The following is a 25744-nucleotide window of genomic DNA, read 5'->3' as shown; positions in this document are numbered from 1 at the left end:
CAGCCAAAAATCTTCAATGTGAATACCATAATTTTGTTTTGTTTTTAATTTTAATTTTACTTTTATTGTATCTGCAAAAATGTATTGACTCATAAAACTGAAAACCATTAATTAATTCAGAATCAGATATAATACTTTACTATAATACTTAATACTAATTTTAGAATTACTCATTTAAATCTAAGCAGTTATTGATAATCTGGTCAATTTCTGATATTTTTGTTCTGGTTAGTAGTAATTCTGAACTGCCATTAACTTTAAAATGGTGTAGCCTGATTAGCTTGTGAGTGAAATACACCATACAGATGCCCCACATTTAAATGTAAAATCTATAAGTCAAACTTAATCATTGTGATTACAATATCAAGGTACAAAATATGATTTTTGTCAAAATTGTGCAGGTTATCTGACTTCTATGCTGTACAATGTAACAATCGAATTCCATAAATGACTTGAAGCATAAACAATTTCAGATTGGAGGTCTTGAAAAAGAGTCTTTGGGCCCTATTTTAACGATCTGAAACGCAAGTGTCAAGCGCAAAGCGCAAGTAACTTTGTGGGCGGGTCTTGGGCGCTGTTGCCATTTTCCCGGCGGGATAAATGCCTCTTGCGCCCAGCGCAAATCTAAAAGGGGTTGGTCTGAAGTAGCTTCATTATTCATAGGTGTGGTTTGGGCGTAACGTGAAATAAACCAATCAGAGCGTCATCTCACATTCCCTTTAAGAGCAGGCACGCTTGTTCTAAAGCGGATTCCTATTATAACGGCGGATTTGCCAGGCGCGCGCCGGCAGCGGTTCACAGCCGAGGAGACCGACATTCTCGTCAGGGCCGTAAAACACAGAGAAGTGACATTGGGGATGGAGAAACCCACCCAAATTAACTTCGGTTAAACAGGTGTATGATAATTTGGGTAAATGTGTAAGTTAGATGTATGCTTTTATAATAAATTGTCAGTCTATCTATCTATCTATCTATCTATCTATCTATCTATCTATCTATCGTAATAATGTATGATTTGCAAAAATGAAAACTGCTGCTTCTGTGTAGATGAGAGAATCAAAGTGCGCGTTGTGCACACGCTACATTGATTATGGCCAAGCATGCGCCCTTAAAATAGCATATGAATAACATGCGCAACGCGCCACTGACTTTAAACTATTTTTTCCTGGTTAGTGGCACAATTGTTTTCTAAACCTGCAAAATAGCATGAAGGAACGTTTGCGCCGGAACACGCCTCCTCTTTGCGCTGAACCGCCCCCGCGAGCGCAAGTGTATTTCTTAGTTAACCGACGTGCCTCTGTGGATGGAAAAGTCCGCTTTGCGCGGGTGCAAAATAGGAATGATACATGCGTCGGTGTACACAGTCAATTGCGCTGGGTGCAAGATAGGGCCCCTGATTTGATCAGAAAATCCGTGATACCTTCACATCCAGCTCTTTTCTGAGGCCGTGGTATTTGCGGAGGAGCTGAGCGTGACTCTCCTCGCTGGAGCTCAGCTGCTCTGTCAGTTTATCACATTCAGCCTTCATTTTGTCCAGCTTCAGCTGCAGAGCTCTCCTTAGTTCACTATCCGCCACTGCCTCCGACTACACAAACAACAAAACAATATTATCTTTGTTTATATTATCATATTATATTGTTTTCTTCCCACAAGATGTAGTTCACTAGCTTGGAGGAAATTGTGATGGATTTCTAGGAGCAAGAAATCAATGTAGATTTGTAAGATCCCCAAAATCCCTTTGTGCGTAATCTTGCTCTCTGGTGAAAACCTAATAATATTATTCTGTAGAGGGCTTGGTCAAGACACTAGGTTGAAATATTCAAGCCTACAGCAAGCTTCTGTTCAAGCTGCTGTTATTCTTTCCATAAATAAATAAAAAAAGACGAATCATTATTACACAACTCTAGACATAAAAAAAAAAAAAGTCATTGTTTTTTGACAATGAATTTCCATGATTTTTTTTTTTTTTTTTTGCTGCAATCAACATGTTTGTTGTTTTTTGTCGGCTGTCAGCAACCAGCTTTTGAATGCATGAGAGATTTATGCAGCTTCTGTGCTTTATTCAAAAATAATTATCTTCTTAGATATTTAAAAAATCTCTTTTTGTGACCAAATTTTAAATCTTATTTTAAAAAAAGTGTGTGGATGTCTTGGAAAAGTGAACAACCATTAATGCCAAGCCCTGCACACACACAAAAAAACCCTAAAAAACAAACATCTATACAGATTTGAAAGGACCTAAGTGTGAGTAAATAATGAAATAATTTTTATTTGGAGTGAACTGGCCAGAGGAGAACTGGCCCCCCGACTGAGCCTGGGTTCTCCCAAGGTTTTTTTTTCTCCATTCTGTCACCTGATGGAGTTTTGGTTCCTTGCCACTGTCGCCTTTTTCGCCTTTGGCTTTTGGGTTGCTTAGTTGGGGACATTTAATATTCAACAATATTATTGATCTGCCTGCATTGACACCATTATATGAGAAATGAACTGAGCTGGACAATGACATCAAGGTTTTCTCCAGAGTGGTTATATAAATATATATATAAATATGATATATTATATATTAGGGGTGGCACGGTACATGAAAAAACATCCGAACCGTTCGGTTCGCTTGTCTCGGTTCGGAGCGTGTGTTCGACGCATGCGCAATGTAGCCTTGTGCCCGTGCTAATACAATGCTAAATCATAAATCAGATATATGTAGAATAGCATTACGATGTCCAGCAATCGATTTAAATAGTACACTGGGTTTACTTAGACATTTAATGAGATCTACTCCACTATGTTGTTTTTTCACGTGAATAAATACATAGACCGACTGTTTCACGTATGTACTTTAATGGTCCAGTGGCAGAACTTTTGCCAAGCGTGTCATAGGTTCTGAGTTCTAATCCGCACTCGTATATATATTTTTTCTTTTTCATCAAAACCGATTATGTTTATCAGTGGTTGTATATCAAGCAGGGACAGATTTGTGTGAATTTTGTTTTGTGATTTCACCGGAACGAATAGAGAGTCTCCTCAACGGATTGAAGTCCCCCGAGTGAAGACTGTGCGGCTTGTGCGCGATCCACAAGAGAACACTGTATCAGCGCCACTGATCGCAGCGGCAACGAGCACTTTGATCACTTGATTAAAAAACACACATTTCAGCGCTAGATTGCTTCTTATTTAACAAACGAACGAAACGAATACTTTGCTATTTAACTGGAAATGTTTTATTTATTTGTATTGGTACATCCGTGCCGCGAGATGTTTCAAAAGTGGTGGGGACAATATCGACCCTGGCAAAAAGTGGTCACATGTCCCACCCGCAAATATAATAACTAAAATAATAACTTTTTACAACAAAAATTAATCACTTAACTTACTTAAGCTGGACTATGACGCTATTTTCTTCAATAAACAAACTTTGTTGCATTATTTTCCTGTTATCACTGTAAAGACTAACTTTCCTAACTAACTTTAGCTGGACAATAACTTTATTCTAGAGCTGCTGTAAAGCCAAAACAATCTCTGTTACTTTTTGAAACAGTACATATTGTTAAAAGCGCTATATAAATGAAGGTGACTATTTCATGATTAATATTCAAACCTTAAGGTCTCTGACGAGAGCCTCCAGTTCATCTCTCTCTCGCTGGTATAATCTCAGCATGTCATGTACGTCTCTGTCCTGTTTTGCTTTGCATTCTTGCTGTGTTGTTCGGAGGTGGCTCAGCTCCTTCTGATGCACTTGCCTCTCCAGTTCCAGCTGTCGTCCAAAAGAGGAGCTCTCTTCCTGAGCCGCAGTGAGCTGTTTTTCTAGATCCTTCTTGGAGTTCTCAACCTCGGCCAGTCTGGCAGTGAGGTCAGCTCTCGCAGCGCTCAGGTTCTTGACTGAGCCCTGGAGATCCAGCAGAGATCTCTGCTCCTCCTCTCTCCTCTGCTCCTGGAGCTCCACACGCTCCTTCAGCCGGTTGTTCTCTTCTCTCATACGCACCTGTAAGGAGATTTGTTTCTGGGCTTCCTCTTCATGGCCTCTCAAGCTTTCCTGAGCCTCTCTGAGCTCGAGATCTAAAGTGACAAGCCGTGAGCGAGCTTCAGCAAGATCCACATCACAGCGGCGAACGTCCTCTTCACGCTGAGCGAGACGTCCGAGGGCATCGGCGAGCTGTCGGCGGGCACCCTCTGCCTGCTGGCTAAGAACACCTTCTCTCTCTTTGCCCTGAGGAGTTTTTATTTTATTTTACGGATTAATAATACATGAAAAGCTATTGACTTTAACCGCGTTTCCACCGAAATTACCCGGAACAATTTGTCCCAGGAACTTTTTTCCCCCAGACCTGTTGGCTGTCTGGGTTTCCACCGCGGTCTAAAGTACAATAAAGACTAGGCATATTAGTCCGGTGACGTAGGATTGCGTGAGTTCCCACTTGATTTCATCCTCTGAATTTAAGCTTAATAAAGCCTGAACCTCGTTGTCGGTCCATCCGTCGTATTTGTTAAACTCCATTGTTGATTCGAATAGCAAACAACTCTTACTGCATGCACTGCAACAGATGGGGGTTGAAATAAAATGCTGCGTCAACTAATCAAAATGTGGCATCAACTCAACCAATCAGCATGTTCAGCGCCCAAGTCCCACCCATGAAAGTTCCTGAACTTTCAAAAAGTACTACCTCGCAAGCAGGGACTTTCGGAGAGGGAAACATTTACCCGGAACTTCATTTAGACCCTGGTTCCTGCGGTGGAAACACACCGAGTACCAGCCCAAAGTCCCTAGTTCCTGGGGAAAGTTCCTGCGGTGGAAACGCAGCTTTTTTTTTATTCACAATCACATACAATGGAAAGTGTGGCAAAAAGCTTTTTTTTTTTTATCCCTTCAAAGGGTTCAACGGGTCTCACCCGTTTATCTTTATCAGTGTTGTTTCTGCTCTCCTCCTTTAGTTCCTGAAGCTCTCGCTCCCGTCTCTTGCACCTGTTCTTCCACTGTCGGACTGCTTCCTGAGCTTTAGAGCGCAGCTCCTCTCTCCTTCTCTCGCTCTCCATCAGCTGGGCCTCCAGACGGGCACAATCTGACCCGTTGTCTTCTGAACGGGACTGGATCTCCTTCAGTTGGGCCAACATCTTCAACTGCTGCTGCTCACGTCGCTGCAGATCTGCAGAAAGAGCCTAAAGAAAGAAAGAAAGAAAGAAAGAAAGAAAGAAAGAAAGAAAGAAAGAAAGAAAGAAAGAAAGAAAATGTAGACAGACAAAAAGAACAAAAATAATAATGAACAAAGCAGACATCTGAACTCTGAGAGAGATGTGTAATTCTAAGCACTCATGACTCATGAAGTACTGTACCAGAAAAGTCTTCAAATATTTAGTTTGATTCAAGTAGACGAACATCTTTTTCATTCAATGTGGTGTCATTGTTTTTATCTAGCATGTAGGCAGAGGGCTGGAACTCTCTCACTGCACTTCATGAACAATGAAAGTTTACCAGAGAAAAAAATCGGTTGAGCACTCGTAAAAAACAATAGAATCAACTTTAACTTTATTTATGTCCCCCAAGGGGAAATTAGTTTCATGGCAAGACATACAGACAGAAAACCATAACAATAGAAAACAATACAAAAAATACAAAACAATACTAATTACAAACCCCACCCAACCCTGAAAAACTTCTGACCCTACTAACCACCTCCATTACCTAAATTAAGAAGGGAAATGGCTATGGGAATAAACACACAAACCTCAACCTGGAAAGCGAGCTGAGTTTTCTCTCTCTCTTTGCGTTCTACACATTTTTTCAGTTCCTCCATCTCACTAGAAACACCGATTCTACCCAGCTGCACCCGCAGTTCTTCAACCTCTCTCTCCAGGTCTGTGCACAGACACACACAGTGATTAAACAGTAAACAATCCACAAAACACTCTAACCTCACCCATATCAACATATTTTACCACTGTCAAGACTTGTCACCCCTCTCTCCTGCGGTCTCCTTGCGCTTCTCTGCTGAGACGAGAGTAAAGACACCTCCCTCTGCAAATCTACACGCTCCTTCTCCATCCTCAGAAGCTGAGAACGCATGGCATCCATCTGCAGGCCAACAGCACAGACACACACATTAAAAAATAAAAACTGTCCAACATTTAATCCCCACACTGAATTAGTTACTCTACTGAACCCCACTATGCATGAAAGTAGATCACATCAACCCCTTCGTTGTGCTTAATAGGACTCTACCACTGTATATACTAACTTGAATATCTCAGAAATTTAAAGCATTAACTTGGTTTTTAACTTTGTACAACAAATACAGAAGAACAAACTGTTGAACAAGCAGCTTGTGATGCGCAGAGGTAGTGCTAATGGTTTGCCAGAGCTGTGCGCTTTCATTGACTAGCACAGTTCAATTCTCACAATTTATTAGTATTTATAGCTCCTAACTCAATAAAACAAGCTGTTACTCTGTGGAATAATTACCTCAAAATGTAGAACTGTATGCAGATATGAGGTTCTTAATTTAAATAAAATAAATACAGATATCTCCCCATGTGTGCCATAGGTTGCTGACTTCTGATATTAAGGATGCAAAAAACAGGTTTTATAAATATAGACCATACGACTGGTGCACTACAAATCTTTTGAAGCTCTATGATAGCTTTGTGTGAGAAACAGACGTTATTCATTGTTAACATTCCCCTTCCTTAATTGCAAGGGAAAATGTCCGCTAATTTAGATTGCCATCTTTTTGTGTTTTTTGGAAGATAGAAAGTTTAGGTTTAGAACAACATAGGGGCAAGAATAAAATGAAGGAGAGTAAATTATGACAATTTTAGATGAACAAAGGAAAACATCTTTGCATCAGCCAGCGCTGTAGCAAAACAATTCAGTGGAAGAAGGGAAGCTCACCTGCTGAAGAAGGGTGTCTCGTCCTCCTTCTGATTGATCCAGCTGCTTTCTGAGTCTCTCCAATTCCTGCTGCATCTGTAGAGGAATGTGCAGTAACCAAATTTTTGCTTGATTATTGGCATAAATTCTGCTCTAATTTCTAGCTTATTCCAATTGAGAAACACCCACTGAAGGAGCCGTCTGAACACACTCAACACAACTAAAATTTGGTTTTGGCATTTTGGCAGCTAATAAAAATAGAAATAGGAGTACCAAGCACACATGAACAATAGACCGACTTCTTTCATAGAGCAAGTTCACCATGTAAATGTGTTTGATGTATACATCGACGATGAGCCAAAACATTATGACTAGGGCTGGGCATTGACACAAATTTCACGATTCGATTCACAAGCTTGAGATTCGACTCAATTTAGTTAAATTCAATATCGATTAATTGTGGCCTATCTAAGGGCGTAGATTTGGTTTGAACATTGGGGGGGTTGAAGTTTGGGTATGCCTCTATGGAAGTAGAATAATGTCAAATGTTTTTGAAATAAAAAGCCTGTTGAATTGCACTACTTGAAAAAAAATAGGCATTGCATTAACCATGCTTGCATTTTAATGCATTGTATTTTTAGTGCTTACATTTTTATGGGCTGAAATTCAACATGGTTGAATATTTAAGCTGTGAATATTTCAATTAAAAACATTTCAAACACCTTTTCATTATTAAATATTCAATAATCCATATTCACCTTTCATATTTCACTTCCAAAATATTCAAACTGTTTAAAAATACAACCAATAATATTCAACAGGCAATTTTCGGTCCATTTTATTTCGCTTTGCAAATTCGCTTCCACAAATTCAGTGGTTCAAATTCGACAGTAAATTCAACATTGACGTCCAGGAACTGCAGGAAAAGCAGAAGATTGCCGAGCATACTCTCCATCTGCTGTTAGTCGACCTCACCATCAGATGGTGCAAAAGCGCTTGTTGTTGACGAAGACATTCATAAAATGAAAATGATTATCTGTGTCAGTATATGCGGAAAAGATGATAAACACACAAAAGCTGTGTTTATGTTTCATTCAATAACTTCATTGTTACTTTCCCTGTGTATTCTACATGTCATCAGCTTTCTCTACCATGAACAGGATCGTAATCGGTTTCCCTCAATACCTCATACTCAAGGATTTCCCTTCCGTTGATACAGTGATATGAAAGACCAATCTTGCACCTTATTAGGGAAGTAGGCTGTAGGCTATTATATAGGCTACAGGCAAGAAGATGGACTCAGAATATGAACTTAACGCGCAAAGTTTCATACTGAGCGTTTCGTGATATACTGGCATAAAATCAACACATACATATATATATATATATATATATATATATATATATATATATATATATATATATATATATATATATATATATAGTATGCATACGTGTATTGCATTAGCTTAAACTGTCACAGCACTTGCATATTGTCCTCCTATTGTTAGTTTAACTGTAAATCGCTTTGGATAAAAGCTTCTGCTAAATGAATTGGCTTGACATTGGACATTCGCACATTTAGGGACCGTCTCTAAAGTTGCATACAACATTGGCATACACGTTTCTAACTTCAATAGCAAACTTCAATTTATTTGAATAAATATCAAAAATCCAAAGGGTGTGCATTATGCCTGACACTAAATGAACACTTTACAGTTGGTTTTATGACTGTAAGTCGTTCTATTCAAATGCTATCGGAGTTAGAAACGTGTATACCAAAGTCGTATACACTTTAGAGACGGTCCCTAAATGTGCGAATGTCCAACATCAAGCCATCTGTATGCCAATCTATCACTGGGAAACGCTCAGCATTAAGCTTTGCGCGTTATTCTGAGTCCATCTGCTTGCCTGCGAGTTTGGTCTTTTACATCACTGTAGTCCATTAAGCTACGTTAAGCGTTGTATGTCCAGCAGGGGAATCCTTAAGTATTGAGGGAAACCCTAATAGCCTGCATGCAGCACATCCACAATATAAAGTTAAGGCAACTAAAAACAACCAAGAGAAATAAAATGTAACATTGGATCTGTATATCCGCATCGGGGAATAACATAATCTCGTTCACGGTAGAGAAAGATGCATGTAGGCTACACAGGAAAAGTAACCGTGAAGACACTGAATTTCACATAAAACAGCCGTCATAATAATCACAAATACACTTACATTGCTGTAAATGAGTTTTATGAATGAATGACTTGTTCTAACTGTTGCTGGTCTTCAACACGCGCTTTTGCACCATCTGATGGTGAGGTAGACTAACAGCAGATGGAGAGTATGCTCGGCAATCTACTGCTTTTCCTGGACGTCAATGTTGAATTTACTGTCAAATTTGAACCACTGAATTTGTGGAAGCGAATTTGCAAAGCGAAATAAAATTGCCTGTTGAATATTATTGGTTGTATTTTTAAACAGTTTGAATATTTTGGAAGTGAAATATGAAAGGTGAATATGGATTATTGCATTTTTAATAATGAAAAGGTGTTTGAAATGTTTTTAATTGAAATATTCACAGCTTAAATATTCAACCATGTTGAATTTCAGCCCATACAAATATAAGCACTAAAAATACAATGCATTAAAATGCAAGCATGGTTAATGCAATGCCTATTTTTTTTCAAGTAGTGCAATTCAACAGGCTTTTTATTTCAAAAACATTTGACATTATTTTACTTCCATATGCCTCCTGATGCCTCCTTTTCATGTGATCATGGTATAAATATTGGGGGGGTTGTAATGCATAGATTTAAATATTGGGGGGGGGGGGGTTATCTCCCCCCCAACCCCCCCCACATTATCTGTCTGAACTTGAACTGAGAAATATTATCTGTCTGAACTTGAACAATTACACATCAGAAATTCACATAACCCACTGGTTCTTCAGAGGCTCGGATGAAGGAACTAAAAAAATACTTGTGTTAATTTGTACATCCAAAAACTGAGCAACTGCCATGCTTCGCTCGTTTGCAAGCCATGATGTCTCTCGAGGAAAAAACAATATCACGCTCGCGCAGCTCATTTTCACATGGGCGGGCCAAATTCTCTTTGCGGGCAAAGTTCAGCTCATAGGACTTGATATTAATCAGCACTTCCTAATTTTAAGTGGGAAGAGGGGTAAGAACGTCATCAGGGTCTTCAGGTGGGCACCCTCCTTCACCGGTGTTTCGTTGATAGGCCCACGACACCTCCAGAGGGCTCAACGGCATCCCAGGTGAGCCCCCTTCTGCTTTTACCCCTCCTTATTGTTTTTTGCAGCCCAGTTGGAGTCCTTCCTCTTTATCCAGATCCACCTGCTGCTTCGCTCTGCTGCCTCCGACAGTGATCTGATGGCTTTCCTGAAGGCCTGTCCCCGACCTCCCACACCCTTCAGGAGCCTGACTATGGATGTGGCCACAAATCCTCTGCAACCAACCTCTACCGGAAGTACCTGTGTACGCCAGCCCCGTTGTTTTGCCTCAAAAGCTATATCAGTGTACTTCAGCTTTTTCCGTTCATACGCTTCTCCCACTGCAGCCTCCCATGGTACAGTTAGTTCCACGATGAACAGGGACTTCTGTGAAGTTGACCACAAAACAAGATCCGGCCTGAGATTTGTGTTTAAAATCTCAGCTGGAAACTTGAGTTGCTGATCTAGGTCCGCTTGCATTTTCCAGTCCCGTCCCAAGAGGGTGCTATCCACTCTTGCGGCTGGTTTTCCTGGGCACTGCCCTGCTCTCACAAAGGGGATAGTGGATGAGTGTCCGGATGTTGGGTGAGGGAGGGCATTGATGGAGGATCGCCTTCCAGAATAGCTGCCAGTTGGTGTAGGAGTTGGTTATGCCTCCAGGTGTAACGGCCTTGGGACAGACTGGTTTTGCAGCCGGTGAGGATGTGCCTGAGAGTTGCTGGGGTTTGGCAGAGAGGGCATGCTGGATCATCTCCAAACCACTGGTTAAGATTCTTAGGTGTAGGAAGAACGTCGTAAGTGGCCCTGATAAGGAAGCTTATTTGGCTTCCTTCCATCTCCCACATATCTCTCCAAGTGAGCTTATGGTGCTCCAGGTTTTCCCAGGTAGTCCACTGTCCCTGCTTGGCTTGTGCCACTGCCTTTGCGCATCTCTCTGCTTCCTGTTGGTGCCGGACCTCAGCAACTACCAACTTTCTCTTCTCTGCAGATGTTGCCTTGTGCCATGTAGGTCGACTAGTCCCAAGTCCAAACCCGCCTCTTCCTTGCTGCACCTGTTCCACTATGTCTCCATGTCTGAGAGCTGATTGTGCTTGCTCTACAACCTCAGCTGGGGTCCACTTCCTCCCAGTTGCCAGTCTGGGAGGAGCTGTTCGTATGGCTGCATCTTGAGACTCTGCCAGGTCATGCTCAGCCTCACTTTGGTGCACTTATATTCTTCGGTGAGGCTAGAGATAGGCAGTTCAAGTGCACCGTTTCCGTACAACCCGATGTTACTGAGGCAGCGCGGGAGTCCCAGCCACTTCTTGACGTATGCACTGACTGTCCTCTCCAGCTTCTCAACTTTGGAAATAGGAAACTCGTACACCGTTAGAGGCCACATTAGGCGGGGGAGCAACCCAAACTGCAGACACCACAGTTTCAACTTTCCCGGAAGTGAAGTCTTGTCAATACTGACAAGGCCTTTGATGGTTTCTTCCCTCAATTGGTCACACTGCTCTGCGTCTTTGAGACTTGCATTGTACCACCGTCCTAGGCCCTTTGACAGGTTGCTCTGATACCAATGGAATGGGTGTTTCATTGATGTTGAACCTCTGGTCGGTAAGCTTTCCTTTGATGATGGATATGCTCCTGGATTTACTGGGTTTCAACTTCATTCTTGCCCATGTAATGTTGGAGTGAAGCTTCGCTAACAGGCGTTTGGTCAGGCGATGGTTGAGGTCAAGGTGGTCATGTCGTCCATATAGGCGTGAATCGGAGGTAGCCGCTGCCCATCCTGCCGATGCTCCCCTCCGACTACCCATCTAGATGCCCTGATGATCACTTCCATTGCCATGGTGAAGGCTAGAGGGGATATGGTGCACCCTGCCATGATACCCACTTCCAATGATTGCCATGATGTTGTGTATTCTGCAGTTGTTATGCAGAATTGCAAATCTTTGAAATAGTTTCTGACCAGATTTGTGATGGTTTCAGGCACATGAAAGAAGTTGAAGGCTACCCATATGACCGAATGGGGGACGGATCCAAAAGCATTGGCCAGGTCGAGGAATAATACATGCAGGTCTCTTCCTTCCCTTTTTGCAGATTGTATTTGATGCCAAATCATGCTTGTGTGTTTAAGGCATCCTGAGAAACCTGGTACCCCGGCTTTCTGTATCGACGTGTCAATCAAGTTGTTCTGTTTAAGGTAAGTATTCATTCTTTGAGCAACAATGCTAAAGAAGATCTTGCCTTCAACATTCAGGAGATTGATTTGTGATTGAAAGAAGAGAAAGGGGAGGTGACCTTTCCCCTTATGATGACATAAAGGGAAGATTCGCCCGTCTGAGCTTTCATTTTCTCAAAAATACCCAGGGCTTGGTTTACACCTATCAAAATGTCTAGGCACTGGGGGACCATAGGCAGGCTAGGGGAACTCATATTAATGTTAAAAAAACCTCATAAAGTGAAATTTTCATGTCATGGGACCTTTAAGCGAGCTCTTAACATATTATAGACATTATAGATTCATAGAAACAACTGGACTCCAGGCAGCAAAAGGTGGATTTGCAGTTATCATTTTGTGTCAAGTCTGTACGGACAAGCACATGATGGTCCCTCAGGTCTGGGAGGAATGTCTCAACGCATTGAAGACTGTCATCATCTCCAGGCAATTTATGTGCCAAAAAGATGATGACTCCTCCACAGGCCCTGGGATGAGCGTCCTCCCATTACCACTCCCCAGCCGGTGAGGGAAGCATCTGTCGAGATAGCAACTCGATGGCAAAGAGCTCCCAACACCGGAACCTGGGAAAGGAACCAGTTTTTCCTCCATATAACCAAGGTGCGGAGACACTGCCGCGTGATCTTGATCGTACGAAGTGAGTTTCCCCTCGGGGAGAACCCTCTGGTTCTGAGCCACCACTGCAAAGGTCTCATATACAGTAGGCCAAAGGGTATCACATTGGACGCTGCTGCCATGAGGCCCAACAGTTTCTCGAACTGTTTCACAGTGCGTGACTGGCCTAGCTTCAACTCTTTTGTGGCTGTGAGGATAGCAGCTACACGAACGGGCGAAGTGTGGCTCGCATCGTGACTGAATCTCATACCACACCAAGGAAAGTGGTTCTCTGTAGTGGAGAAAGCACACTCTTCTTGGCATTGAGTCTCACCCCAATTTCTTCATCTGAGCGAGGACGACATCTCGATGACGAACCGCTAACTGCTCTGATTCCGCCAGAATCAGTCAGTCATCGATGTAGTTCAGAATGCGTAGCCCTGCAGCCTGGCGGGGCCAGAGCTGCATCTACGCACTTCATGAACATGCAGGGTGATAGAGTTAGACCGAATGGAAGCACCCGATAATGATATTCTTTGCCCCCAAAAGAAAACCTCAAGAACTTCCTTTGTTGAGGGAGGATGGAAGTAAGCGCCTTTTAAATCTATCGTGACAATCCAGTCCTCGGATCTGATTTGAGTCACGATCTGTGTGAGCATCTTGAACTTGAGTTTCATGACTGCACGATACAACAGACGAAGATCTAAAATGGGAACGCAACCCCCCCATCCTTTTTCGGAACAATAAAGTAGCGGTTGTAAAACCCTGATTCTCTGTCGGGCGAGTACACCTGCTCTATAGCTCCCTTCGCTAATAGAGACTCTACTTCTTGCTCCATTACCAGAGCCTGCTCGGGATGTACTAACGCGAGTAGCACCCCATTGTAACGAGGTGGAGGAGAACGAAACTGGATTCTGTAACCTCTCTCTATTATCTGCAGGACCCATGGAGATATATTTGGCAGATTCTTCCACTCTGTCAGAAAATCTACTAAGGGTACCAGTCTCTCGAGACTGGCCTCTGGTGTTATTGTAACAGCCACTTCGGTGACCTGAAGCATCCTGGCAGGAAACAACCAAACGGACTCTTTTTGAACCCCCCTCAGAGGGTGCGAGTTTGACACAGTGTCGTGGTGACACTGAGCTCGCTGGAGACCGCTGCGCCCCGAGGCACCAAGGGTGGCGGGGTTGGCAGAACGGCCTCCTGAGGGCACAGAGGTGGGGCGGGCACCGTATACTGAGATGTACACCGCTCCACCCCGGTCGGGGTTGCCCTCAGAGGTCTGACACCAGTGGCATCAGGACCTTGGCCAAAACCTTTTTCACGGAAAAACAGTCCTCATCCATCTTCTGCTTTAAAGGCTTCTGTTGAGAATGCCATTCCGGTCCCCAATCTTTCTGAGGGGGAGCACAGGAAATTACACTCTGCCCGTACAATGAGTTTGTTAATGGCTAGGGCTGCTCCGCCCAGCAGCCCCATTTACAAAGTTATAAACTCCAAACTCATTGTACACAGGAGATTGAGATGTAGAATCTTCAATTCCCTTAACTCGATGCTCAGCGCATCCATCTCCTCGGAGGTGGACAGCTATAGCACCAAATTATACCATTTAATTCCTCAAAATTAAATGTAGTAAAAGATCAACCAGACAAGTTAACACGGTCTGGATGAATTACTGAACATATACATGAATCTAACTAATGAAAGTCAGATAAGTAAATTTAAATGCAGCCCACTTATTTAATTCCTCAGAATCAAACAGCAAAAAATCAACCAGACAAGTTAAAATAGTCTGGATGAAAGGCTGAATATATATTTATATAAATAGTTTCAACATACAATAAAAGAATCATAAATTCATAGCTTGCAATACACTATGTATCTCTCTTAATGAATGCATAACCACTGGATTCTTATTGCAGTCTTTTTTAAAATAAACAGTAGCATGGGGAAACTCCCGATAGTGCACACACGTCGGTAATTTTCATGAATGAACGTAGCCTGTCCACTATTATTCTTATTGCAGACCCCGTAATCTACGCGCTGCCTCAGCACATGCTAGATCCGAGACAAAGAATCTTTATTGACTTTCTTCCCTCGAGAAGAAAGCCATCAGGAGCAGAGCTAACTCTCGATAGTGCAAATGTTACACGTCGGGAATTTATGAATGAACACTGTCAGCCCCCTTTTTACTAGAGCTGAACGTGCATGCTCCACTCCCAAACAAATAACACATGAATCGCGTATGTCCCCACTCGTAATGAAGCGAGTGCAGGGAGGAACACACAATCCAAAGCTGTTTGCTCCCCATACTCCTGTCTAGATATATACTTGTGGTTGTGGACTACATCGATGCTCAGCACATCTACCTCCTCAGAGATAGACTGCTGAAACACCGGGCTCTCTAACCAGGGCGGAAGAAGCCGCGGCGCGGGCTTCCGATCCCAGAGAGAGAGCGCTGGATCCCCCGGGTAAAGGCAGAGAAAAGGCGGAGCCCGTCTCTAACCCCTCCGCGAGATCCATTTGCGAACCCCACAATACCAGCTTCCATGCTGCCTCGGCAACACGGGGCCGGTAGTGCGAGGAACGCTAGCCTGAACACCCTCCTCAAAGAGTGACAAGCGGGAACGGAGCAGGTAAAGCGATAGTAACTCGCAATGCTCGTAGTCAGCGCCCTCGAGCGCTGACAGATCATGCTCCGTTCCAAACAAACAACACATACATCGTGTGTATCCCCACCCGTAAAGAAAGAGGGCAGGGAGGAACACACAATCTAAGGTTGTTTGTTCGCCATAATATCTATGCTTGTGACTGATATAGTGACAGACAACAATAAATATGACAGACAGTATAACACAGAGCGCTTGCTGAGGCACAGAAGCTAGCGCGGTTCTAAACCGGATGTCCTTTATCCTTTCCTGGTCGTCACGTCACCCGCCCGTGACGCCCACTCTCGCCATTGGACTAGTTGACATAGGTGCTTCAGACGCAATCACGCAGGAGCGTTCCCAAAGCGTCATTGACGCATCGCGAGTTCCCTCGAAAGGGAAGTTAAATGTACTGTACATATAAGGAACAGCTGGAGGACCAATTTGCAACTTATTAGGTCAATTGGCAACATGATTGGGTATAAAAAGAGCCTCTCAGAGTGGCAGTGTCTCTCAGAAGTCAAGATGGGCAGAGGATCACCAATTCCCCCAATGCTGTGGCGAAAAATAGTGGAGCAATATCAGAAAGGAGTTTCTCAGAGAAAAATTGCAAAGAGTTTGAAGTTATCATCATCTACAGTGCATAATATCATCCAATGATTCAGAGAATCTGGAACAATCTCTGTGCGTAAGGGTCAAGGCCGGAAAACCATACTGGATGCCCGTGATCTTCGGGGTGCGTTGTTGTGTTTGGAGCTCCGTCGAATTAATTCATAAACCGTGATTTTCTTCTTTACACTCTTTTACAAACGAACACTTTCATTTTTACAGCGTGTGAACATATCTGGAATACTATTCTATTTAAAAAACAATTGGATTGCTCTGATATCGCTACTTATATCCAACTTTCCGAACTTCCGCTACTAGCCTTAGCCCGCTAGCATTGCACGCGTGGCCGCGCCTATTGATCGTCTTTTTTACACCTGTATCACTTAAAGCTATAATTCGCCATTATAGCACATCTGCTATAATGGCGAATATATCGGATGTGTGTCTAACGTTACCTTTGAGTGCAGGTGAGGACACGTTCGAGCTGCATTCTGTGCAGCTAGAGTTGGACTCGGTGGAAAAGCAGATCCGCGACCTACTAGAGAGGCAAGCCGAGCTGCGAGATCGGCGATCAGCGCTTGAAACATCATGCGCCGATGCTCACAAGTCAGTGGTTAGTAACCTTTTGACTCCGACCTCGTCTACTCCGTGTTTTTCTCTGCACAGGACGCGAGCAACCAGGACGCGATCATCCCTGGTTTCATTCACTCCGGCACCGACACAACACCACGGACCCTGGGTGATTCCACAGCGGAAGACGCGAGCCAGGACCAGAGCAAGGACCTCTCCGCCCCTCCCGGTTTTCGAGATCTCCACCCGGAACCGCTTCTCCCCTCTTCGCGAGACGGGACGCGACGCTGTGATCATCAGCACTTCCATCGTCCGGCATGTACACGCTACCTCAGGTAAAGGTAAGGTGCGCACTCACTGCTTTCCTGGTGCTCGTGTTCTCGATGTGGCTGCGCAGGTCCCCGAGATCCTGAATGGTGACGAGCGCATCGGAGCTGTGGTCCTGCACGCGGGAACGAACGACATCAGGCTGCGGCAGACAGAGGTTCTGAAGAAGGACTACAGGAGCCTGATCGAGACGGTACGCAGCACATCGCCTGAAACAACGATCATCGTGTCTGGACCGCTTCCCACATACCGACTAGGACATGAAAGGTTCAGTAGATTATTTGCTCTAAATGAATGGTTAATGTCATGGTGTAACGAACAGAGACTGCTCTTTGTAAATAATTGGAATCTGTTCTGGGAGCGACCTAGGCTCTTCCGTGCTGATGGACTTCACCCCAGCAGAATCGGAGCGGCTCTTCTGTCGGACAACATCTCCAAGGCGTTGCACACCATATGACTAGTAAGTCAAAGTCCAAATCACACTCTTTGCTGTCCAAACTTAATTGATATAAGTACCAATGTAGAACATTATATTGAAACTGTGTCTATTCCTCGTTTAGTGAGGTCAAACATTAAAGGTCCCGTTCTATGTGATCCCATGTTTCAAACTTTAGTTAGTGTGTAATGTTGTTGTTAGAGTATAAATAATATCTGTAAAATTATAAAGCTCAAAGTTCAATGCCAAGCGAGATATTTTATTTAACAGAAGTTGACTACAAAAAACGGCTGGATTGGACTACACCCCTCTACTTCCTTCTTTAATGATGTCACTAGAACCGTAACCTCCGCCCACAGGAACACAGGCGTATTGATGGCGAAATGTCAACAGACGTGGTTGATGTTTATCTATAATCGGATACCGCAAAAGTTTAATTCGAAGTTGTTAGCTTGCTCTGTCCATTTCACCACGGACTGTTTTTCTAACCTGGAATAATATCAAGCAGACTTCTCTCAGCGTTTCATACTGACGAAGGGGGCAATTTCAACTATATTCCAGCAAGCGGTAAGTGATTTAATATGGAAGTAGCGATCACTCTTCACATCGTTCGTTTCTCTTAGTAGGATGAAAATAATCTTACTTAAACTGTGATTAATATACAGAAAGCGATCAAAGAACAATCCCTTTCCAATCGCCCAAGCTGCTGTCGGTGAAATCATTAGAGAGTGCAGAAACTGCGTTGCAATGATAAGATCTTTCACGCGATCAACAGACTGTCATCTGCTCAATGCTCATCACTGCAACCTTTTATGTAATGGTAATAGATCTAAATACTTAAAAAACTTCTCACGATTCGTTAATCCAGATAGCTGTAATAGTAAAACCGTATAATAGCTGTAATAGTAAAAGTTTTCCAGATAGTTCCACATGTAATGCCAGATATTTCATATGCAAGCATGTCAGCCAATCACAGCAGTGGGTGTTTACACTGAAGTCTCACAGCAGACACGCCCCTTCAAACAGAGTGTTCAAACCAGGGAATGAAATCAGGCTAGGAAATATGCCTTTTATTTCTAAATTATAACAATTTTTGATCTAAAAAACATACTAACATTATAAGGGCACCCCTGGAAACATTATTAAATAATAAAAATAATCCATGGAATGGGACCTTTTTTAACATTATTTAACATTACCTTAATCTACTGTAGGATCTAGGAAAAATCTAATTGTAATTAAACCAGAAAATCTCAATATTAGTGAACAAAAACAATTTATAAAGCTGGGTCTTCTAAACATTAGATCGCTCACACCTAAGGCAGTTATTGTAAATGAAATGGTCACAGATAATAGTTTCGATGTACTTTGCCTTACTGAAACCTGGCTTAAACCAAATGATTATTTCGGTATTAATGAGTCTACTCCTCCTGGATACTGTTATAAACATGAGCCCCGTCTGATTGGTCGTGGTGGCGGTGTTGCAACCATCTATAAAGACATTCTTAATGTTACTCAAAAAACAGGTCACAGGTTTAATTCGTTTGAAGTACTTGTACTAAATGTTACACTCTTAGATGTAAGAAATAAATCCCTATTATCTCTAGCCTTGGCTACCGTATATAGACCGCCAGGGCCTTACGCTGATTTAATAAAAGAGTTTGCAGATTTTCTATCAGACCTATTAGTCAATGTCGATAAAGCATTAATTGTTGGAGATTTTAACATACACGTAGACAATCCAAATGATGCGTTAGGGGCTGCGTTTACAGATTTATTAAACTCCTTTGGGGTCAAGCAAAACGTCACCGGACCAACTCATCGTCTTAATCATACACTCGATTTAATTATATCACATGGAACCAATCCAAGCAATATAGATATTATACCGCAAAGTGATGATGTCACTGATCATTACATGGTAACTTGCATAATACGTACTGCTGAAATTTGTCATGTTGCGCTACGTTATCGACCAGGCAGAACAATCCTCCCATCCACCATAGATAGATTCTCAAATAGCTTACCTGATCTATCTCAGCTGCTCAGTGAACCCAAACAAACGGATGAACTAGAGGAAATGACTAGCACTATGAGCACCATTTTCTCTAGTACATTAGACATCGTTGCACCAATTAGATTAAAAAAGGTTAGAGAGAAAACTAAAGCGCCATGGTATAACAGAGCTACGCATGTTATCAAGAGAGAAACTCGTAATTTAGAGCGTAAATGGAAACAAACTAATTTAGAGGTCTTTAGAATCGCGTGGAAAGACAGTATGTCACGTTATAAAAAGGCCCTAAAAGCGGCCAGGGCTGAGCATCTCCACAAACTAATAGAAAATAACCAAAGTAATCCAAGGTTTTTATTTAACACCGTGGCTAGACTAACAAATAAACAGACGTCACCCGAACAAAATATACCGTTACAGTTCAGTAGTAATGATTTCATGAACTTCTTCACTGAGAAAATAGAAAGCATCAGAAACACAATTGTAAATGTACAATCTTTAATGGTGTCTTATGATTCAGCCTCAATTATCGCCCCTCAAGAACAATTACAGTGCTTTACAACTATAGGACAGGAAGAGCTAAATAAACTTATCATTGCATCTAAACCAACAACATGTTTATTAGACCCAATACCCACTAAACTACTGAAAGAAGTGTTATCTGTAGTGGAAGAGCCTCTTCTCAATATTATTAACTCGTCTTTATCTTTAGGTCATGTTCCAAGAACATTTAAACTGGCAGTTATAAAACCTCTCATTAAGAAACCACAATTAGATCATAATAATCTAGCAAATTATAGACCCATTTCAAATCTTCCATTTATGTCTAAAATATTAGAAAAAGTGGTGTCCGCTCAGTTGTGCTCTTTCTTGCAAGAAAATGATATCTATGAAAAATTTCAGTCAGGATTCAGACCGCATCATAGCACTGAAACTGCGCTCGTTAAAATTACAAATGATTTACTTTTAGCTTCTGACCAAGGCTGTATCTCAATACTAGTTTTACTTGATCTTAGTGCTGCGTTCGATACTATAGATCACAAAATACTCTTAGATCGACTACAAAACTACACTGGTGTTCATGGACAGGCATTAAGCTGGTTTAGATCGTACTTATCAGACCGCTACCATTTTGTCTGTTTAAATGGGGAAAAATCGAAGATAACGTCAGTAAACTATGGAGTGCCGCAGGGATCTGTGTTAGGCCCTCTGCTATTCTCAATATACATGCTGCCGCTTGGTAATATTATAAGAAAACATGGAATTAATTTCCACTGTTATGCTGATGACACTCAATTATATATTTCATCATGACCGGATGAAAACAATAAATTATCTAAATTGACAGAGTGTGTAAAGATATAAATACTGGATGACGTGTAATTTTCTGCTATTAAACTCAAATAAAACGGAGGTATTACTTATGGGTCCAAAAAACTGCCCACAAAACCTCTTACAATGCAACTTCAATTTAGAAGGATGTCCTGTTACTTTATCCACTACAGTAAAAGACCTTGGGGTTATACTAGATCGCAACTTGTCTTTCGAAAATCATATTTCATATGTTACAAGAACAGCCTTTTTCCACCTTAGAAACATTACTAAGCTACGTAATATGCTATCTGTCTCTGATGCTGAAAAGTTAGTTCATGCATTCATGACCTCGAGACTAGATTACTGTAATGCTTTATTAGCTGGTTGTCCTGCATCCTCAATAAACAAGCTACAGTTAGTCCAAAATGCAGCTGCTAGAGTTCACTAAGTTTACTTTAAGTTTACTTTAAGATCACTAAATTCGAGGCTTCTGGTCATTCCTAGGATATCTAAGACCACTAAAGGAGGGAGGGCATTTTCACATTTAGCTCCTAAACTCTGGAATTGCCTTCCGGATATTGTTCGAGGCTCAGATTCGCTGTCCCAGTTTAAAACTGGATTAAAGACGCATCTCTTTAGCCAAGCATTCACATAATACTTACCTTTTATACTACAGTTGAATCAGATTGAATGCATTAATATTAGGAACAGCAGCTACGCTAATTATTTCCCATCTGCTTTTCTGTTGTTATCTCGGGACGCTAGTCCCGAGGTAAATAGAGTACGTCAGCTCCAGTTTGTATCCAGCCTCTCATGGAAACTTCAGATGCCCCAACACCCATGCAGAGACGACTCGAAGCCCGTGAGGAGACGACTCCACGCCCGTGAGGAGACGACTCGACGCCGGCGATATGTTATGCCCTAAATTAATGCATGATTAACTAACTGTATTTTTCTATGTAAATTTTTTTTTTTTTTTTAATGCACTTTCTGTAAAGCTGCTTTGAGACAATATGTATTGTGAAAAGCGCTATACAAATAAATTTGAATTGAATTGAATTGAATTGAATTTAATTTAATTCAATTGAATTGAATCTTCGGGCCCTTAGACGGCACTGCATCACATACAGGAATGCTACTGTAATGGAAATCACAACATGGGCTCAGGAATACTTACAGAAAACATTGTCGGTGAACACAATCCACCGTGCCATTAGCCGTTGCCGGCTAAAACTCTATAGGTCAAAAAAGAAGCCATATCTAAACAGGATCCAGAAGCGCAGGCATTTTCTCTGGGTCAAGGCTCATTTAAAATGGACTGTGGCAAAGTGGAAAACTGTTCTGTGGTCAGACGAATAAAAATGTGAAGTTCTTTTTGGAAAACTGGGACGCCATGTCATCCGGACTAAAGAGGACAAGGACAACCCAAGTTGTTATCAGCGCTCAGTTCAGAAGCCTACATCTCTGATGGTATGGAGTTGCGTGAGTGCGTGTGGCATGGGCAGCTTACACATCTGGAAAGGCACCATCAATGTTGAAAGGTATATCCAAGTTCTAGAACAACATATGCTCCCATCCAGACGTCGTCTCTTTCAGGGAAGACCTTGCATTTTCCAACATGACAATGCCAGACCACATACTGCATCAATTTCAATACCATGGCTACGTAGAAGAAGGATCCGGGTACTGAAATGGCCAGCCTGCAGTCCAGATCTTTCACCCATAGAAAACATTTGGCGCATCATAGAGGAAGATGCTAATATTGTCTAGTATTAGACAAGAATGGGACAACATTCCTATTCCTAAACTTGAGCAACTTGTCTCCTCAGTCCCCAGACGTTTGCAGACTGTTATAAAAAGAAGAGGGGATGCCACACAGTGGTAAACATGGCCTTGTCCCAACTTTTTTGAGATGTGTTGATGCCATGAAATTTAAAATCAACTTATTTTTCCCTTAAAATGATAAATTTTCTCAGTTTAAACATTTGATATGTCATTATGTTGTATTCTGAATAAAATATTGAAATTTGAAACTTCCACATCATTGCATTCTGTTTTAATTCACAATTTGTACAGTGTCCCAACTTTTTTGGAATTGGGTTTGTAAAATATATATATATATATATATATATATATATATATATATATATATATATATATATATACCCACACAACGCCATACACGCTGTGTGCCATCTGCCCTGTACAGTGAAAACAGGGATTCAACCGTGAAGAGAACACCTCTCCAAAGTGCCAGACGCCATCGAATGTGAGCATTTGCCCACTCAAGTCGGTTACGAAGACGAACTGCAGTTAGGTCAAGACCCCGATGAGGATGACGAGCATGCAAATGAACTTCCCTGAGACTGTTTCTGACAGTTTGTGCAGAAATTCTTTGGTTATGCAAACCGTTTGTTGCAGCAGCTGTCCGGGTGGCTGGTCTCAGACAATCTCGGAGGTGAGATGCTGGTGTGGTTACACGTGGTCTGCGGTTGTGAGGCCAGTTGGATATACTGCCAAATTCTCTGAAAATGCCTTTGGAGACGGCTTATGGTAGAGAAATGAACATTCAATTCATTTCAGCATCTTGATATGCCACACCTGTGAGGTGGATGGATTATCTCGGCAAAGGAGAAGTGCTCACTAACACAGATTTAGACAGATTTGTGAATGGTCACATTTGTGGTCCGAAAACCATTCAGTATCTGGTGTGACCACCATTTGCCTCATGCAGTGCAACACATCTCCTTCTCGTAGAGTTGATCAGTTTGTTGATTGTGGCCTGTGGAATGTTGGTCCACTCCTCTTCAATGGCAGTGCGAAGTTACTGGATATTGGCAGGACCTGGAACACGCTGTCATATACGCCGATCCAGAGCATCCCAAACATGCTCAATGGGTGACATGTTCAGTGAGTGCTGGCCATGCAAGAACTGGGATGTTTTCAGCTTCCAGGAATTGTGTACAGATCCTTGCAACATGGGGCCGTGCATTATCATGCTGCAACATGAGGTGATGGTCGTGGATGAATGACAACAATGGGCATTAGGATCTCGATCAGAAATTCTTTGGTTATGCAAACCGATTTTTGCAGCAGCTGTCCAGGTGGCTGGTCTCAGATGATCTTGGAGGTGAAGATGCTGGATGTGGAGGTCCTGTGCTGGTGTGGTTACACGTGGTCTGCAGTTGTGAGACCAGTTGGATGTACTGCCAAATTCTCTGAAACGCCTTTGGAGACGGCTTATGGTAGCAGGGTATATACTAGGGGTGTAACGGTACGCGTATTCGTATTGAACCGTTCGGTACGAGGCCTTTCGGTTCGGTGTTAGGTACGCATTTTCAAACCGAACGGTTATTTAAAATTTAAGCGCGTCACGAGCGCGCTCAATATAAGAGACGCTGGCGCGACCACAACATCAAATGGCAAACGTAATGTAAGCGGAACGAAACTGAGCTACTCGTGACGGACCGTTTATCAGTTTGGACCAAAGCAGCGCGAGCCGATCATATACTACACAGCGCTAAGAGATCCAGTAAAGAAAGCATTTGAATTCGCCACTTAAGTAATAACATCGCTGCAAGATCTAGTGAGAAGCATTCACATTTCTCCGTTATTAACGGACCAAACAACGCTGACGTGGAAACCAGGAAGAAACATTGTGCCATGAATGAACTATCCGGTGTCCAGAGATCAGCAACATTCACCATGGATTTACTGTAGTAAAACTAACTGTAACTTTGGAAGTTTGTCAGGAATAGTAGGCTATAATGCTTTCAAGTAACGTTACGTCGGTTTTATTTCGACATTATGAATAACATTGCTGCCCTCAAATGTTAATCTGAACTAAAATAAACATTTGTTTATAAGTAGCCTACAAAATATTACATTTCATTTTTTCCAAGGAGCTGTTTTGTTTTATATGCTCCTAAGACGAGTCAATTATAGCTCCATCATTGCTCAAAGTAAAAAATATCATACTTTATGATACTTTAAAATTTCTCTGGCTTTTCTTTCTTTTTGCTGTATCGAAAACGTACCGAACCGTGACACAAGTGTATCGTTTTGAACCGAACCGTGAATTTTGTGAACCGTTACACCCCTAGTATATACAGAAATTCTTAAGTTGAATTTAATACCTTTTAATACCTTTTTTAATACCTTCACAATATTTTTTAATACCAGCACGACTTCAAGCTGCAACTGTAGAGGTGTAAAGTGAAAAGTAAAGTTTTTTTGTTTGTTTTTTAAGCTGTGATTTTACCACTTGATTTCATAGCTTTGTAAGATAAAATCCTTCTTGCTAGACCTGATAATTATTTTAGTCTATAATCATATCAACATCAAAAAGTAGAATAAAAAAAGTAGCATTAAAAAGTTTTAATTAATGGTCTAATTTTCTACCATATACTGTACAATTGAATAAAATTAGCTGCCAGATAAAAAAAAATTGCTGCTAGATAACAATAACTTGCTTTGCACTTTTTTTCTGGTTTCACCTCACTCCAGTCTAAACTAAATTATTATTATTATATATTTGTTTGGTAATGTTTCTACACATTATAACATAAATAACCTGAAAATACTACGTAGTTTACATACATGAATACATGAATTGTTTGTTCATGTTACTTCACAGTGCATTAACTAATGTTAACAAAAACAACTTTTGATTTCAATAATGTAGGCTACTAGTAAATGGTGAAATTAACATTGAGAAAGATTAATTAATGCTGTAGAAGTGCAGTTTATTAATAGTTAATGTTAATTAATATAGTTGACTAGAGTTTAATAAATGGAACCATATTGTAAAGTGTTACCGATTCAGACGTCTCGTGAGTTCCGTGTCGGACAGATCAGTTATTTTAACCATTCATTAAAGTGAATCAGTTCAAAGGAGTCATTAGTTCGCGAATTATGTGATGTGTCATTAG

General features: G+C 41.7%; 2 protein-coding genes and 1 long non-coding RNA gene across 10 annotated transcripts in view; 2 read left to right on the top strand and 1 right to left on the bottom strand.

The window, feature by feature from the left end:
* cep128 (centrosomal protein 128) overlaps positions 1–25744 on the bottom strand; it is a gene marked incomplete at its 3' end in the record, with an annotated part of 85381 nt that overhangs the window by 43777 nt on the left and 15860 nt on the right. For all 7 annotated transcript variants that reach the window (XR_014200411.1, XR_014200412.1, XR_014200413.1 and 4 more), the window contains exons 10-15: positions 6878–6952; positions 5926–6061; positions 5715–5845; positions 4882–5148; positions 3593–4201; positions 1421–1585 (exon numbers count right to left, since the gene is read on the bottom strand). Coding sequence is in view for 3 of the 7 variants with exons in the window: in XM_082148460.1 (XP_082004586.1) it covers positions 1421–1585; positions 3593–4201; positions 4882–5148; positions 5715–5845; positions 5926–6061; positions 6878–6952 (1383 nt within the window). The remainder of the gene's footprint in view (positions 1–1420; positions 1586–3592; positions 4202–4881; positions 5149–5714; positions 5846–5925; positions 6062–6877; positions 6953–25744) is intronic.
* On the top strand, positions 12813–24748 carry LOC309482936. The gene is made up of 3 exons (XR_014200446.1): positions 12813–13756; positions 23397–24532; positions 24566–24748. It is a non-coding gene; the product is annotated as an uncharacterized lncRNA (long non-coding RNA).
* On the top strand, positions 16289–21777 carry LOC309482915 (uncharacterized protein). 2 transcript variants are annotated; one of them, XM_082148521.1, is made up of 2 exons: positions 16289–17512; positions 21621–21777. In XM_082148521.1, the coding sequence occupies exon 1, from the start codon at positions 16577–16579 to the stop codon at positions 17507–17509; it is 933 nt and encodes a 310-aa protein (XP_082004647.1). In that variant the 5' UTR covers positions 16289–16576; the 3' UTR covers positions 17510–17512; positions 21621–21777. The 2 variants fall into 2 exon arrangements, with proteins under 2 accessions (XP_082004647.1, XP_082004646.1); XM_082148520.1 differs by having other exon boundaries at positions 21579–21777.

This window comes from Leuciscus leuciscus, assembly GCF_965113295.1.
Source record: "Leuciscus leuciscus genome assembly, chromosome: 19".
Classification (NCBI taxonomy): domain Eukaryota; kingdom Metazoa; phylum Chordata; class Actinopteri; order Cypriniformes; family Leuciscidae; genus Leuciscus; species Leuciscus leuciscus.
This window is presented reverse-complemented; position numbering and strand designations above follow the sequence as displayed.

Bases quoted from the DNA above. Each gene is read 5' to 3' on its own strand.
- LOC309482915 (XM_082148521.1), top strand. From the start codon at position 16,577: ATGGCGAATATATCGGATGTGTGTCTAACGTTACCTTTGAGTGCAGGT.